Raw genomic sequence first — 14,600 nt, 5'->3', positions numbered from 1 at the left:
GTTATCCTCGCCCACTTAACTCAGATTGTCATGTCCTCTGTTAGCCATTTAAATCATCTGAATTCATTCCTCAAATGCCATGTCACCCCTCCCCCTCCTTCAGCCATTTCACAACAGTTCTTGAGTCACCTGCAATGATTAGGTTATCAATACCCAGCTCTTTTGCCTTCTCAATCCCATATACTGCAGCCAATAGTTCTACTCTTTTCACATCACCTTGTTCAGTAGGTCCCGCATATAAGGCTATGATGTTTCCTCCCTAATCCCTAATGACCTTCATGCCTGAAGGGCCTAGATTACCCAGACAATTCCCATCAAAATTCAGTTACTCAGCCACATATTGGGGGTGACCACTTCTCAACAGATTTCTGTCTTCTAGATGATGAGACAGCAACAACACCCCAGGCCCTAAAAATGTCTTCAACCTTAAAATCTAAAAAAAGTTTCAGACTTTTTTCTGAGTGTGCCATTCTTAGAGTTATGATTTCTACCAAGGCTTCCTTGCTTCTTTCTCTTTCTTCAAATATTATTGAGTTTCTTTCCTCCAAAACTGTCCATAACAGCACTGCTCTTGTACATATCCCCATTATCCTGCCGCTCCTTTTAGTGTAGCTAAAAATAAAGGGCTAAACAATCCTTTCAGGAGAAGACCATTTGCATCTAAAAGGGGAAGAAAGCCAATTCCAAATAAAGCTAACAAGAGGACAAGAGATTAGGAATCCCAACAGAACTTAACTTACATGGTACGCACCAGCTGGGGGTCTAACACCAAGTTGGTCTTTTTCTTTGAAGCAAGTCAAAGGTATTAATACAATTATGAATCCCAACAGAAAGCACTGATTTTTGGGGGAATGGGAAAGCGCGGGATTTCCTTTACTGGGAAAGAAGAAGGGGAGGTGGATACCAAGGAATTAAAGAAAGATTACAAGAGAACAATCCATAAGGATTAATGCCTCGAACCCTGGAACCCAAGCCACCTTCTCCCAAACACACTGAATTCAGCAAGTCTAACAACTCAGACACACTAGGAATTTCAGATTCTCCAAGGTTCCTGTTAAAGCCAAAGTTCCAATTCAGCCTTGAAGGATGAAGGTGCTGGCCTAAGAAGTTAAATATATGTCTACCCTTAAAACTGGAAAGAACAAAAAGAGCAGGAAATCTCTCACCCAAGGGGATATCCCCAATCCACACATCCTTCCAAAACCTAATTTTCTGACCCGAAGCCAAATCATACTTGACATGATTTAGAAAGGTAGGAAGAATCTCGTGGATGGCCTTCCAAGGAGCAGCCAGCGTAGCTCTACAGAGACAACCAGCATCCCATCCATTGTTTGATATGCCATGAATACTTGCAACAACTTTGTGCCATTATTTCTCATTCTCATTAGGGAACCTCCACAACCATTTGCTGAGCAAAGACAAATTCTTTAACTTGATATTACCAATTCCTAACCCCCCTTATGCCTTCAATTTCACCACTTTTTCCCATATAATCAAATGATCCTTCTTTTTTAACCCTGGTTCCTAGAGAAAATCCCTCATGATTTTTTCAAATTTCCTCAACACCCTAAGTATCTCATAGGCCACTCTCCCTTCTCATAACCAAGAGAACCTGTCATAGCCCTCAAATCATCTTTTTCTATGTTGATTCCAACAACTAAGCTCTTCTACCAATTGATCCTCAAGTTAGACAACCTCTTGAAAGAGTTTTCTTTTTTTTGATGAATGAAAATAATTTATTAAATCAGAAAAAAGGCAGTACAGGAAACCCTGAAGAGGCACAAGCTGTTACCTCTTCAGAAAAGTATTACATCAAAATAAAACATAATTAGCCCTAAATAAAATTACAAAGCAGCCCAAAATAACTGCTCCCTTGTAGCCCCCTGCTTAGCTAACCCATCCGTTAAGGTGTTTGCTGATCTTCCCACCCAAAGAGAGGTAACAGTCATATTTCTTGTAAGCCAGTTGAATTTCCTTAATAAATCTCTGTGTCGCCACATGGCTGAAGCTGGATCTGTCAGCCATCCCACAACAATTTGAGAGTCTCCTTCAACTACCAAGTGCTGAACTCCTAACCTCTCAAAGAGTTTCACCACCAGTTTCAAAATTTCCACCCCCTCATTGTAGAAATTCAGGAGATCATTTGCAAACTTCAAGTGATTAATTAAAATATCTCTCTCCCAACTGACTAACCTCTGAAAAACTGCAAGCAATTTGCTCTTGAAATCAACTTACTCAGCATCAGCTACCAACTTCAAGCCAATCTATGTAACCACAGATTTGAGCAGCTTGAGCTCTAATACCAACTAAAGCAAAAATCTCCCAGCATGCAGCGATAGGCTTGAGCCAAAAGTTTCTCAGAGCAAAAATTTCAACTCAATGTAATGGTTGGATGAAGTACTCCTACATGATAAGGAAGACATACTTAGGAAGCTACTTTGGCATAGTGCAAATATACAGGATACTGATTTTCTATTTGTGTTAACTGTGCTTTGGGTATTTATACATTTAGCCTCTAATTTTAGCTTCACAATTTTCAGCATCCCTTAAATATCTACAATCATTCTACAAAATCTAACAAATTTATGCTAGTTCTGAACAATGTTTTGGGGTTTATCTTGCTTAGTTCTATTTAATCTCGTGCTTCTCAAAATTATCTATTATCTATATCAATGACATAGAATTGTTTTTTTTATTCAATTTATCATCTGATTGCATCAGGAGTTGTTGCTTGAAACTTTATATTCTCAGGACTCCAATTCCTCAAATGAAAGCAGTTATATGTGCAAAAATTCATAATTTTATGATTTTAACTTTTAATTACTCCAAATTCAGGTGACTTATGGTCCGGTTCTGAGGGTGGTTCTGTTAAGATTTGGCCTTGGGAATCAATAGAAAAATCCCTTTCTCTAACAGCAGAGGAACGACGCATGGCTGCATTATTAGTAGAGAGGTCATGTGTTGACCTGAGGAGCCAAGTCACCATTAATGGTGTCTGCTCCATATCTGCTTCAGATGTCAAATTTCTTTTATCTGATAATTCAAGGGGAAAAGTGTGGAGTGCTGGTTCCCAGTCATTTGCATTGTGGTATGTATTTGCTTCAAATAATGTCCTCTCTAAGATTTTGTTTATCAGTATTGCCCATATACTGAAAGCAGACTAGCAATTAATTAATAGGCTTGTTTTTTTTGAATACTTTCATGGTATCACCTGAATTCTTTAAATATTTGAATGTGTTTTGTTTATGGAATTCTGGAGTGTTATCAGAAAGATGTTCTAGGAGAGAATAGAAGAACGTCTATTGAAATCCTTGGATTATTTTTTGTCTCCATTGGAGTGAAAAACTTAAAGGGTCATTTACTAAGACAGCCCCTGTACTTTATCATATTAATTAAGACACCCCCTGTAGTTTCTACCCATCTTACTTAATGCTCTTTCTCTTTAACAGAAGTTTAACAGAAGTGTAACTTGGCATTTTTAACCTTGAGGTCTGTTAAACTATATTTTTTTAAATGAAAACTAGTGTAAGAGTACGTGCTTTGCACATGTACAAGTTTTAACCATATATCATATATAGTATTTGGGTTTAACTTTTATGACCTGCACAGAACCCAAGGAAAGTATCCCAAAGAAATTGTTGTGAAGACTAGCAAACTATGTGGGGCCATTTCATTCATGGGTACCTCCTTTTCTGTAGTCCATTTTCCTAGTTCAAGGTATTCAAGACATGATAATCACCATGGCAATGAGAAATCCCCCTTTCTCATTTGAAGATCCCTTCCTGAAATTTATCATTTATCAATGGGATTGAAGACAAAACACAAGACAAGAACCCAAAAGTTAGGTTCAATATCTGATTCTAAGAAAACTGTTGCTGGGAAGTTCAACAAATGGTATTATGAGGAAGAGGAACAGGATAGACTGTTGTGGCAACTCTTGTTCACAGGGAGAACAGCATGCGGTGGTTGACTCTTTCCATTGATGTTTTGTGAAAGGTTGTCTCATTGAATCTGTATTTTAGAGTTATTCTGTAATTGTACCTCAACTGAAGCCTAACTTACTTTCTTTCCCTTTTTTTTTTGCTCTGTCCATGGGATCCAGCCTCTTTGTTGTTCTTCCTTCCTTGCTAAGATTAACTAAGCATGCTTACTGGAAGAAATCCAAACCAAACCTTTCGCATAAGATTTTGTCCTGGGTTAACCTTCTTTTCTTACAAGTCTTATCTGTTAATCATTTCATCTGGTTTACCATCTCACTTTGTCTCTCTATCTGTTGCTCTGTTTCTTTCTGGTTCGTTGTTATCTAATCTGGGGGTAGATTGTGGATTTCTTCTTCAAGGATCGAGAGAAGTTATGGTGAGCCAAACAGCAAGCCAAATGAAATTCGGAGCATTGAAGCATGAGAGTGGAATTGCAGGGAACACGACCATTATTGCGGAGACAGTTGTTATACGGTGAGCTGTGTTGATCTTAAGAGATGAATATCATGGTATTACCCTTGTAACAAAGTATGCTTAGTATCCAAAACCTATCTGGTGGTCAGTCAAATGGCTGATGACAACTCCAGAACTTGTAGCTTCAACGAAGCAGGCTCCAGCTCCAAGGATGTCCAACAAGATCAGAAAAACGGAGATTGGCTTTCAACTGGCAATTGGTGATAATAAGATGGAACCAACCGCTCCAACAGTCAGATCAGATGATTGGTTGAGCATGATCTGTTACTACCTGGCGGTGGCAGTGGTAGTAGTAGCTCACAATTTAAACCACTATTAACCCCTCTCTTCCATATGAATGAGTTCAGATCTCCTCATCCATGCAGTGCTAGTGGTGATACCAGTATCATCGGTATGCCTTTGTTCTTTCCGCACCCAAGGACCAGATTGAGTGTTCCTCAACTGGAGGTCCCATGGATTTATGAGTCACGTGACCATTCATGGACAAAATCACAGACAGTTCTTGATGGACAGAGCATTAAGTAAGATGGGTGCAAACTACAGGGTGTGTCTTAATAAAATGACCCAAATTTAAACATCAATATTTTCAAAAACCCAATGACTTTTATTGTTTCATCACGATGTTCATTGTAGATTGAAGTATGAATGCCCATTTTCAGAGATCATTCTATAAGAGCAAGTTTGCTTAATGATGTTAGTGTCTTTTTCAAAAAAATAAAATAAAATAAAAAACCCTTCCAATCTGAAGGATTGCCTCTTGTTCCACACTTGCATGTCTATCATCCTAAGCCAATCCAGATTTGGTTTTTATTCTGCAGGGATGCTCGTACAAGGGAACTTTTGAAAGTTTTTAATGTAGATGGCCAGATTGAAAATCGTGGTGACATGTCATCAATGCAGGATTCATCTGTAGAAGATGAGGTGAAGACGAAATCAGCTTCCACATCAAAAAAGGAGAAACCACAAGGCTTCTTACAACGCTCACGAAATGCTATCATGGGAGCAGCTGATGCTGTCCGCCGAGTAGCAGTTAAAGGGGGGGCTTTAGGGGGAGCATTTTTAGATGATAATCGGAGAACTGAAGCAGCACTCCTAACCATGGATGGAATGATCTGGACTGGATGTGCAAGTGGGTTACTTGTGCAGTGGGATGGAAATGGAAGTAGGATACAAGATTTCCATCACCATTCTTCTCCTGTCCAATCCATTTGCACTTATGGGGCACGAATATGGGTAGGCTATGTAAGTGGCACTATACAGGTTCTAGATCTTGAGGGTAACCTGCTTGGAGGATGGGTTGCTCACAATGGTCCTGTTATAAAAATTGCTATTGGAGCAGGTTATATTTTCACATTGGCTAGTCATGGTGGAATCCGTGGTTGGAGCCTTGCATCGCCAGGTCCTCTTGATAACATATTGCGATCAGAACTGACCAGCAAAGAACATCTTTATATGAAGCTAGAAAATCTGAAAATATTGACAGGCACTTGGAATGTTGGACAAGGAAGAGCCTCTAATGACTCCCTTGTCTCTTGGCTGGGTTCTGTTGCATCAGATGTTGGGGTTATTGTTGTTGGGTTGCAAGAAGTGGAAATGGGTGCTGGTTTTCTTGCGATGTCTGCAGCAAAAGAAACTGTGAGATGTCTTGTGCTTCCATATCTAATATTTCTTACTTGCATTGCTGATGTTGTGGTTGTGTTGGAAACTAACTGAAATTCAGTAGTTAAAACTACATAAGGAACATGGATTACTCCATTGATTTACATGTATCATCATTTTCATAGTTCATGCTATTATTTTTTCATATATCCACAACCCATGAGTTCCAATATGGTGCATGGAAATATGTCTTTTATGAACTCAATAGCATTGCATATTTGCAAAAGGCCAGAGACCTGATACCAAAATTGTTGCATTCTTTATTTATATCTGTGTGTTATTTTATGCTTTGTTAGATTTTGTTCTTCAGCACTGAATTGACTTCTGAACCCTAAAAAATTTGCTTTTCAGATGCAATAAGCTTATATATATATATTATATTAAATATAATATAATATGTAATATTACAGAACAATCTTTACTATATAATGTTGATGGTTTCCTTGGCCCCATGTCAATATGATAATCATCTCAAACTTTTAGTGCATTTGTTTTCCTCTCACTCAATTAGTATAATAGAATATCATATATTCATCAGAAAATATTATAATGTAACATATTAAGATATAGTAAAATGTAATGTTATTTAATATACTTATTATATAATGTAAAAGTTGTATATTGTATGATATATTAACTTTTATATTTTGATATATAATATACAGTTTTATAGTATATTATATTATACTATATTATATTGTTATATGATATAATATTATAAAATATTATAAAAGATATAAGATATTAGAGAGAAATATTTCTTCCCTAGTGATATCTTGTCACCATACTCTTGTATTTCCTAAATCCTTTTTTATTTTAATGAAAATTTATTTTATTATCAAAAATATATTTAGAATTGCATAAAAAATTATAATCATAATATAGTTATTATATGATATAGTTCATGGAGGATTTGAGTTTGGAGAGAGAAATGCAAGAGGTGATACAATTTTAGAATTTCCAATAGCTTATGATATGGAAATAGTAAACACATTTAACAAGAAGGATGAACCTTTAATAACATTTAAAAGTATATCAAACTTAATTCAAATAGATTTTTTTTTTCCTTTTTTCTCTGAAGAAGTATTTTATTGTATTAATATTGTATACAAAAGAGCACACCAGCCCATGTACAATGAGAACCTCTACATTGGGAATATACAAAACATAGGGAAATCAACCAAAGAAAGGTCCAACTTGAAAAAAAGAACTAAGTTGGACACCATGAAATAACATTCGTACACCTAGCCTAGAACAAAGCAAACCTATAAGATTACTTTTAACTTCTTCCAGGTTAGAGTATTTGTTATAAAAAATGTGATGATTTCTCTCCTTCCATAATGTGCACATGATGGCAGCTGGGGAAGTGTTCTCTAATAGTTTACCCTTACTATTTGTCTCCCTACAACAAAGGCCCCTTTGGTTTTGGGAAACTACCAAGGGTAAAACAACCTTTAGCCTTTCTGCCAAGACTTTGCAATGATTTTGTAAAGGCTACCAATAAGACTTATAGGTTTGCAATCCTTAGGGGTTCTAGAATCGAGAAACCATCAGGTCCCAGGGCTTTTGACCTTTCCATATTGAAAGACTGCCTCATGGACCTCATCCTCACTGGAGGCTCTTTCCATGAAAGCAGCTTTATGAGTTGGAATCTTCTCCCAAATCAAGTCCCTTAAATCCACAGTCCTTTCTTCTAGGGTGGCAAAAATTGATTTAAAATAATCCACAAAGCACTTTTCAATTCCCTCCTTTGAAGTTATTATTCGGTCTTCACTCACAATGCTAGAAATTATATTCTTCCTTCTCCCATTTGCCAAAGAATGAAATAATTTTGAATTTCCATCTCCATCCAGTAACCACTTACACCTTGATTTTTTGCCTCCAAGAAATTTCTTCCTTAGAATTTCCTCTAGCTGCACTTTCAATTTCCATCTTTCAGATCTGTCTTTCAAACCACACTCTCTTTGGGCCTCTTTTTGGTCTATTTCCTCTATCCTTTTAGCAATCTCCTCCTTTTTCCTGACCACAAATTTCATTTTCCTGAAAATTTGACCAAGTGATAGAGGCTTGTAGCAGTTGAGGTTCTTTTAGCTCTAGGGACTCTATCAGGTTGTTGAACTTTCTCATGCTTTTGGTTATTGTCTAGTTTGTGTTATTTGTTTCATTTGTGTACCTAATAACATTGAACCCCCCCGACTCCCCTCCCATAATCCCCTTACTACAGCTAGTTCTTCCCAAAATGAGTCCCTATCTCTGTATGAGTTAGGGCCATACACGTTTGTCAGCACCCATTCTCTACCATCACTTACATTCTTTGCTTTTATTGAGACAGAAAATTGGCCAAGCAGTTCTTCTTGGCACTCCACTTCCTCATTCTTCCATATTGTTAGTATTCCCCCTGAGGCACCCCATGATGGGGCATAGGCCCAACTTAATCCTCTACTGCTCTAAATGCTTCCTTCTTACCCATCACTTGTCCACATCTTGGAGTTTTGTTTCTTGCACATCACAACATCCTGTCTTTCTTTCCTCAATACATTCCTGATCACTCTCCTCTTTTTAGAACTTCCAAGAACTCTTACATTCCAGCAAATAATCTTCATTTTGAACGGTTTGAGGTGGCCCTTTCCTAAAACCCAGCTACAAGTCTCCCCTCATTTTCTCCCTTTTCCGGTTTTCTACCTTATCATAAGTGACTCCACTAGCTAACTTCTCCACTTCCTTCACTCAATTTCCTCTTCTTATTTTTCTCCTTGCCCACCTCTCTTGTTAAACAAGGAAAACCCAAATGTTAGAAGTGTTAACTTCCACATTCATTATAGAATTTTTAAAATAAGGGCATCAGTTGAGATTAGTTAGTTTGATCTCCGTTGCTTTCCAGCCCTAATTCTTTTTTTATCAATATTCCAGCTCTAGCTCTCCTCTCTATTCTCTTCTCTTCTTCCCCACATCTTCTCTTCTTATTTACTTCTCAATTCTGAATATTTTCTGGCTTTCTTTTATTTGTTTCAGGTCTGATCACATGGTATCAGCGCCATAGTGATCGACCTGTTCTGTTCCAGATGTCATATAACTCTTTTCAAGTAGATAACTCTCTCTACTCATTAGAGAAAGGAAAAGAGATCTAAAAGGACTCATTGCCTTCTGAAGGAGGTATTCATGCCTCTACTGTGGTTTGTGTGTGGTTGGTGGCTTTCTAGAATCCCTCTAGTTGGTGATTCAAATAGGGGTTGCTTTCAGATGTTATAGGTCACTTGTTTAAATTGTTGATTTTTCCAATGGATAGTATGCTTGAATGCTGTGGGTTGATGAGATAATCAAGTCCTGTGCATGCCATTGAGATCAGCTAGTGTGTTGTGGAGGTTTTATATGATGTTCTGAATTGTGGCTACTAGAATCTGGTGTTTTGGGTTTTGGAACTTTCTGTTTGGTGATTTCTTATGTTGATTTCGATTGATTTCTTGTGAAATATAGTTGAAAGCATATTAGAATTGTGGGAAAATCTATGATGCAGGAAAGACATGGTACAAAAAGAGTTTTGACCAATCAAAACCCACCCATGAATTTTTATAAATAACACCTAATTGGCTACCGCATTTATGATTCCTGTTAGAGTTAGCCGAATAAGGGTAGATTAGTCAACTCACCTTGGTTAAGTTATGAGCTTATGTGGCAGTCTTATTAGAGGTTCTCTGTCCCATACTTAAGTAGGGGCAGTTTAGTCCTTGTACATTTAATTAGAAGCCTAATCACTATTAAGAGGTCGACTGATAGGGTTTAGCTATCAGGTTTGACAGTTCTTTCATCTTCTTCTTCTTCTTCTTCTTCTTCTTCTTCTTCTTCTCCTTCTCTTTCTTCTTCTCCTTACTGGTTCGGACTACTGTAGCTACAGTAGAAACATGGTATCAGAGCGTGACAACTTCAGTTCGTGACCTGTTTCAGTTCGTGACAACTTCAGTTCGTGCTTCAGTTCTCTCCTTTTCTTCTCTGGGCTGTCAATGGAGAAAAGTGGTTCGTCCCAGGCCTGAAACATCACAGCTCTTCTTTTTTCTGGTGCACAGAACCTCCTTTCCTAAGAAAACAACTTCAGAGCAGTGAATGGTTGGCTGAAGCTCTCAAACGAAGGTTGGTTATCTCTCCTCTGTGTGCTGTTGGTATTTCTGGGTTGAAAATCTTCAAGAACTTGAGAGGACTGATCAGAACCTAGAGAACTAGGTTGGTTGTTGCCCTGGTTCTTGGAAAAATTCCAAGAACAGGCTGTGTTTACAGTGACCAAATGGTGTAAGGACTGCTATTGTAGGTGGCCGAATGGTGCAAGGTGTAATGCAATGGTACTAGTTGAGTTTTTGTTGGTCTTGTGGTGCCCTCTTAAAAGCGTTAAAGCAGGTCTGTATTGTGTGTGACAGCTATGGCTGTGTGGTGGTGCTTGTGATGCACAAACTCTGTTGAGTAGTTGTAAGAGAGCTTGCATGTGGTTAGTAAGTGCTGAATTAATGTCGGTGTAGTCTGTGTTTTTTTTTTGTGAAATCAGTAGTGGTGTGGATAAGAACAAAGGCGTGTGTATCTATCATTGTGTTTAGGGACTGCTGTAGGTTCTGGAACATCAAACTCTTGACAGCAGCACTTAGTTGGTGATTGGGAATTCAGATTAGAGGCAGCATTGAAAGAGTATCATGGCAGCAATGGGAGATGGCTGTAGTGATCAGAAACCTAGTGTGGTGGTTTCCTCTAACTATCTAGGTGTACAGATGACCTCAATTAAACTGAATGGGAGAACTATGTTCCATGGGCCAAGTTGGTGGAAGTTTTTCTCAAGGCAAAGAGAAAAGTGAAGCATGTGAAAGAAGATAAACCACCGGCTGACTCTCCAGGGTTTGATGATTGAGAACAGGAGGATGCTCAAATCATGACATGGCTATGGAACAGTATGGAACCCAAAATAAGTGCCAACTTCATGTTCTTAGATACAACTAAGGACATATGGGAACATGCCAAGAAACTGTATTCTGGGCAAGATAATACTACAAGGGTATATCAGCTCTATCAGGAGTACTTTGGTCTGCAACAAGGAAATAAATCCCTAGAAGAGTACTATGCCAGTATGAAGAACCTCAGAAATGAACTCAATGTCTATCATCCTCTCACTCCAGATGTTAAGGTTCAGCAACAACAGAGGGAACAACTAGATGTTACAAGGTTCTTAGTGGGGTTGAAATCAGAGTATGAACCAGTTAGGGCCCAAATATTGGGGGGCTCTACCCTTCCTACACTTGAGGAAGTGTTTGCTCGGCTTCGCAGGATTTCTTTGGGACAGACAGAGAATCCCACACAGTCTGATAGATCAGCTTTTGTGACAGCCAGAGGAGGTGGACGTGGTACGAAAGGGGGAGGACATGCCTCCCGAGGAGGTCGTGGTGGTTCCATATTTGGCCGTGGCAAAGAAAAAGGCAGCTCTACAAGGAAGTGTACCCACTGTGGCAGGGAAGGACATTCCGTAAATTTCTGTTATGATCTTCATGGCCGCCCTCCCTCTAAATGGGCCAATCATGTTGTTGCTGGTGGGGTTGATGTCAGTGATAATCAACAGGTAGACTTAACTCCTTCCACATCTACATCTGTTTCCGGAAGGGAGATGGTGAGTGTACCGCGTGATGAGTATGAGCGGTTCCTTCAGTCCACTTCACAGCACACTACTGCTACTCTTGCCCACTCAGGTATAGCTTGCCTGTCATCTAAAACCTCTCATTGGATTATTGACTCTAGAGCCTCTGATCACATGACCGGGACTCCAGGTGTGTTCTCTTCTCTCTTTGAAACTTCCACATCTCAAACTGTTACCCTTGCCAATGGTTCCTCCTCTCCCATCTGTGGTGTTGGCAATGTTGACATGGCTTCTCTTTCTTTATCATCTGTTCTATATGTCCCTAAGTTTCCATTCAATCTTATGTCTGTTAGTAAATTAACCAAGACTCTTAACTGCTCTGTTACTTTTTTCCCTTCCTCTTGTGTTTTTCAGGATCTCAGGACGGGGAAGAAGATTGGTGGGGGGCATGAAGCTGGTGATTTGTATTACCTTGACGGTGGTGAATCGTCAGTTGCACTTCAGATTTCACTCACTCCTCTATAGTGGCATTGTCGACTGGGACATCCTTCTCTCAAGGCACTCAAGATACTAGTTCCGTCTTTGAGTCATTTGTCAGTGTTACAGTGTGAGTCGTGTTAGTTTGGGAAACATCGTCGTGTTTCCTTCAGTCCTAGAGTTGAAAGTCGTATGTTGAGTCCTTTTGCTTTGGTTCATTCAGATGTTTGGGGCCCAATCAAAATAGAGTCTTATAATGGTTACAAGTATTTTGTCACTTTTATTGATGATTGTTCAAGAATGACATGGATTTATTTAATGAAAGAAAGGAGTGAATTATTTTCCATTTTTCAAAAATTCCATGCTGAAATACGTACACAATTTGGTGTTCCAATCAAAGTTCTTCGTTCAGATAATGGTCGTGAATATTTTCTAACTTCCTTTCAACAGTATTTAGAACAGCATGGCATCATTCATCAAACTGCTTGTGCATCCACTCCTCAACAAAATGGGGTGGCTGAACGGAAGAACCGTCATCTCCTTGAAACAGCTCAGCCTATTCTTCATCATATGAGTGTTCCTAAACGGTTTTGGAGTGATGCTGTACTTACTGTGTGTTTCCTCATTAATCGGATGCCCTCCTTTATTCTTCATGGTCGGTCTCCCTTCTCTATCTTGTTCCCCACCTTGTCTCCCTTTCCATTAACACTTCGTATCTTTGGCTGTGTGTGCTTTGTTCACAATCTGAGTCCTGGAATAGACAAGTTGGATGCACGCTCCATTAAGTGTCTTTCTTGGCTACTCTCGGACTCAAAAAGGGTACAAGTGTTACAATCCCATTACTCGGAAGTGCTACGTCTGTCCTGATGTCACCTTTTTTGAGTCTGTTCCCTTCTTCTTAGGAACTGAAGCATCTTCGTCTCCACCTTTACTTCCTCTTCCTTTTCCGGTCAGTGATCCCGTTCCGGGTGTTCCTGTTGGAGTTGACTCGTCACCTCATCCAGTGCCGATCCCTACTGAACGATCACCAATTCGGCAAGTGTATACATGTCGAACGACACCAGTCCCTCCTCCAGCTTCTACCTTGTCCGCGGATCCTGTCGTTGCTCCTGTTGCTGAACCTTCAGGACTTGTCCTACCCATTGCCTTACGGAAAGGTAAACGTAGTTCTACTCTCCATCCCATTTCCAATTTTGTTTCAATATCTCGCCTTTCCGCCTCACATCGCCAGTTTGTTTCACTATTGTCATCTATTTCCATACCTAACAATGTCCAAGAGGCTCTTAGTTCACTTGGGTGGAGGCAGGCAATGGAGGAACTCTCTGCTCTTCAGCATACTCACACGTGGGAGCTCACTACTCTTCCTCCTGGTAAGCATGTTGTGGGTTGTAAATGGGTGTATACTGTTAAATACTTGCCAGATGGTAGTGTGGAGCATCTGAAAGCCAGACTTATTGCTAAAGGGTATTCACAGTTGTATGGAGTGGACTATATGGAGACCTTCTCTCCAGTGGCTAAGATTAGCTCTGTCCGTGTGTTAATTTCCCTGGCAGTTATGTATGATTGGCCCTTATTTCAACTTGACATAAAAAATGCCTTCCTTCATGGTGACCTTATAGAGGAGGTATATATGGAGCAACCACTTGGGTTTGTTGCTTAGGGGGAGACTGGTAAGGTGTGTAGACTGAAAAAGGCAATTTATGGGTTGAAACAATCACCTCCTGCTTGGTTCGGGAAGTTTAGTGAAGTGGTGAAGAATTTTGGAATGAAACAATGCCAGGTTGATCACTCAGTGTTCAGCTATGACTCAGAAGCTGGAAAGATTTTATTAGTGGTCTATGTGGATGATATTGTCATAACTGGCAGTGACAAATTGGGGATCGACAAACTCAAGGTCTTTTTGCAAAATCATTTTCAAACAAAAGACCTTGGGACATTGAAGTATTTCTTGGGTATAGAAGTTGCTAGATCAAGACAAGGTGTAAACCTGTGCCAAAGAAAATATGTTTTCGATCTATTGGACGGAATAGGACTGTTAGGTGCAAAACCGGCTGAGACTCCTATGGAACCAAATGTTAAGTTGAGCAGTGATACAGGGGAAATATTTGATGATCCTGGAAGGTATAGACGACTAGTGGGGAAGTTGAACTATTTGACTATAACGAGACCAGACATCTCCTTTGCAGTCAGTGTGGTGAGCCAATTTATGCAGAACCCTCGTATATCTCACTGGGATGCAGTTCTTAGAATTGTAAGATATTTGAAGGGAGCTCCGGGCCGTGGGCTATTGTATAAACCAAGAGGAAAACTTGAAGTAGTTGGGTACACGGATGCAGATTGGGCGAGCTTTGTGTCTGATAGAAGATCTACTATAGGTTACTGCACATTTCTTGGAGGAAATCTTGTGA

The 14,600-nt window shown here is 39.4% G+C and overlaps 1 protein-coding gene across 2 annotated transcripts in view; it reads left to right on the top strand.

Annotated features, from left to right (window-relative positions):
* LOC104592526 (type I inositol polyphosphate 5-phosphatase 12-like) overlaps window positions 1-14,600 on the top strand; it is a 95,134-nt gene that overhangs the window by 4,484 nt on the left and 76,050 nt on the right. For both annotated transcript variants that reach the window (XM_010251948.3, XM_010251956.3), the window contains exons 2-3: window positions 2,836-3,088; window positions 5,273-6,089. In XM_010251948.3, coding sequence (XP_010250250.1) covers window positions 2,836-3,088; window positions 5,273-6,089 — 1,070 coding nt within the window. The remainder of the gene's footprint in view (window positions 1-2,835; window positions 3,089-5,272; window positions 6,090-14,600) is intronic.

Source organism: Nelumbo nucifera, chromosome 3, assembly GCF_055504915.1.
Source record: "Nelumbo nucifera cultivar China Antique chromosome 3, China Antique-T2T, whole genome shotgun sequence".
NCBI classification, from domain to species: domain Eukaryota; kingdom Viridiplantae; phylum Streptophyta; class Magnoliopsida; order Proteales; family Nelumbonaceae; genus Nelumbo; species Nelumbo nucifera.
This window is presented reverse-complemented; position numbering and strand designations above follow the sequence as displayed.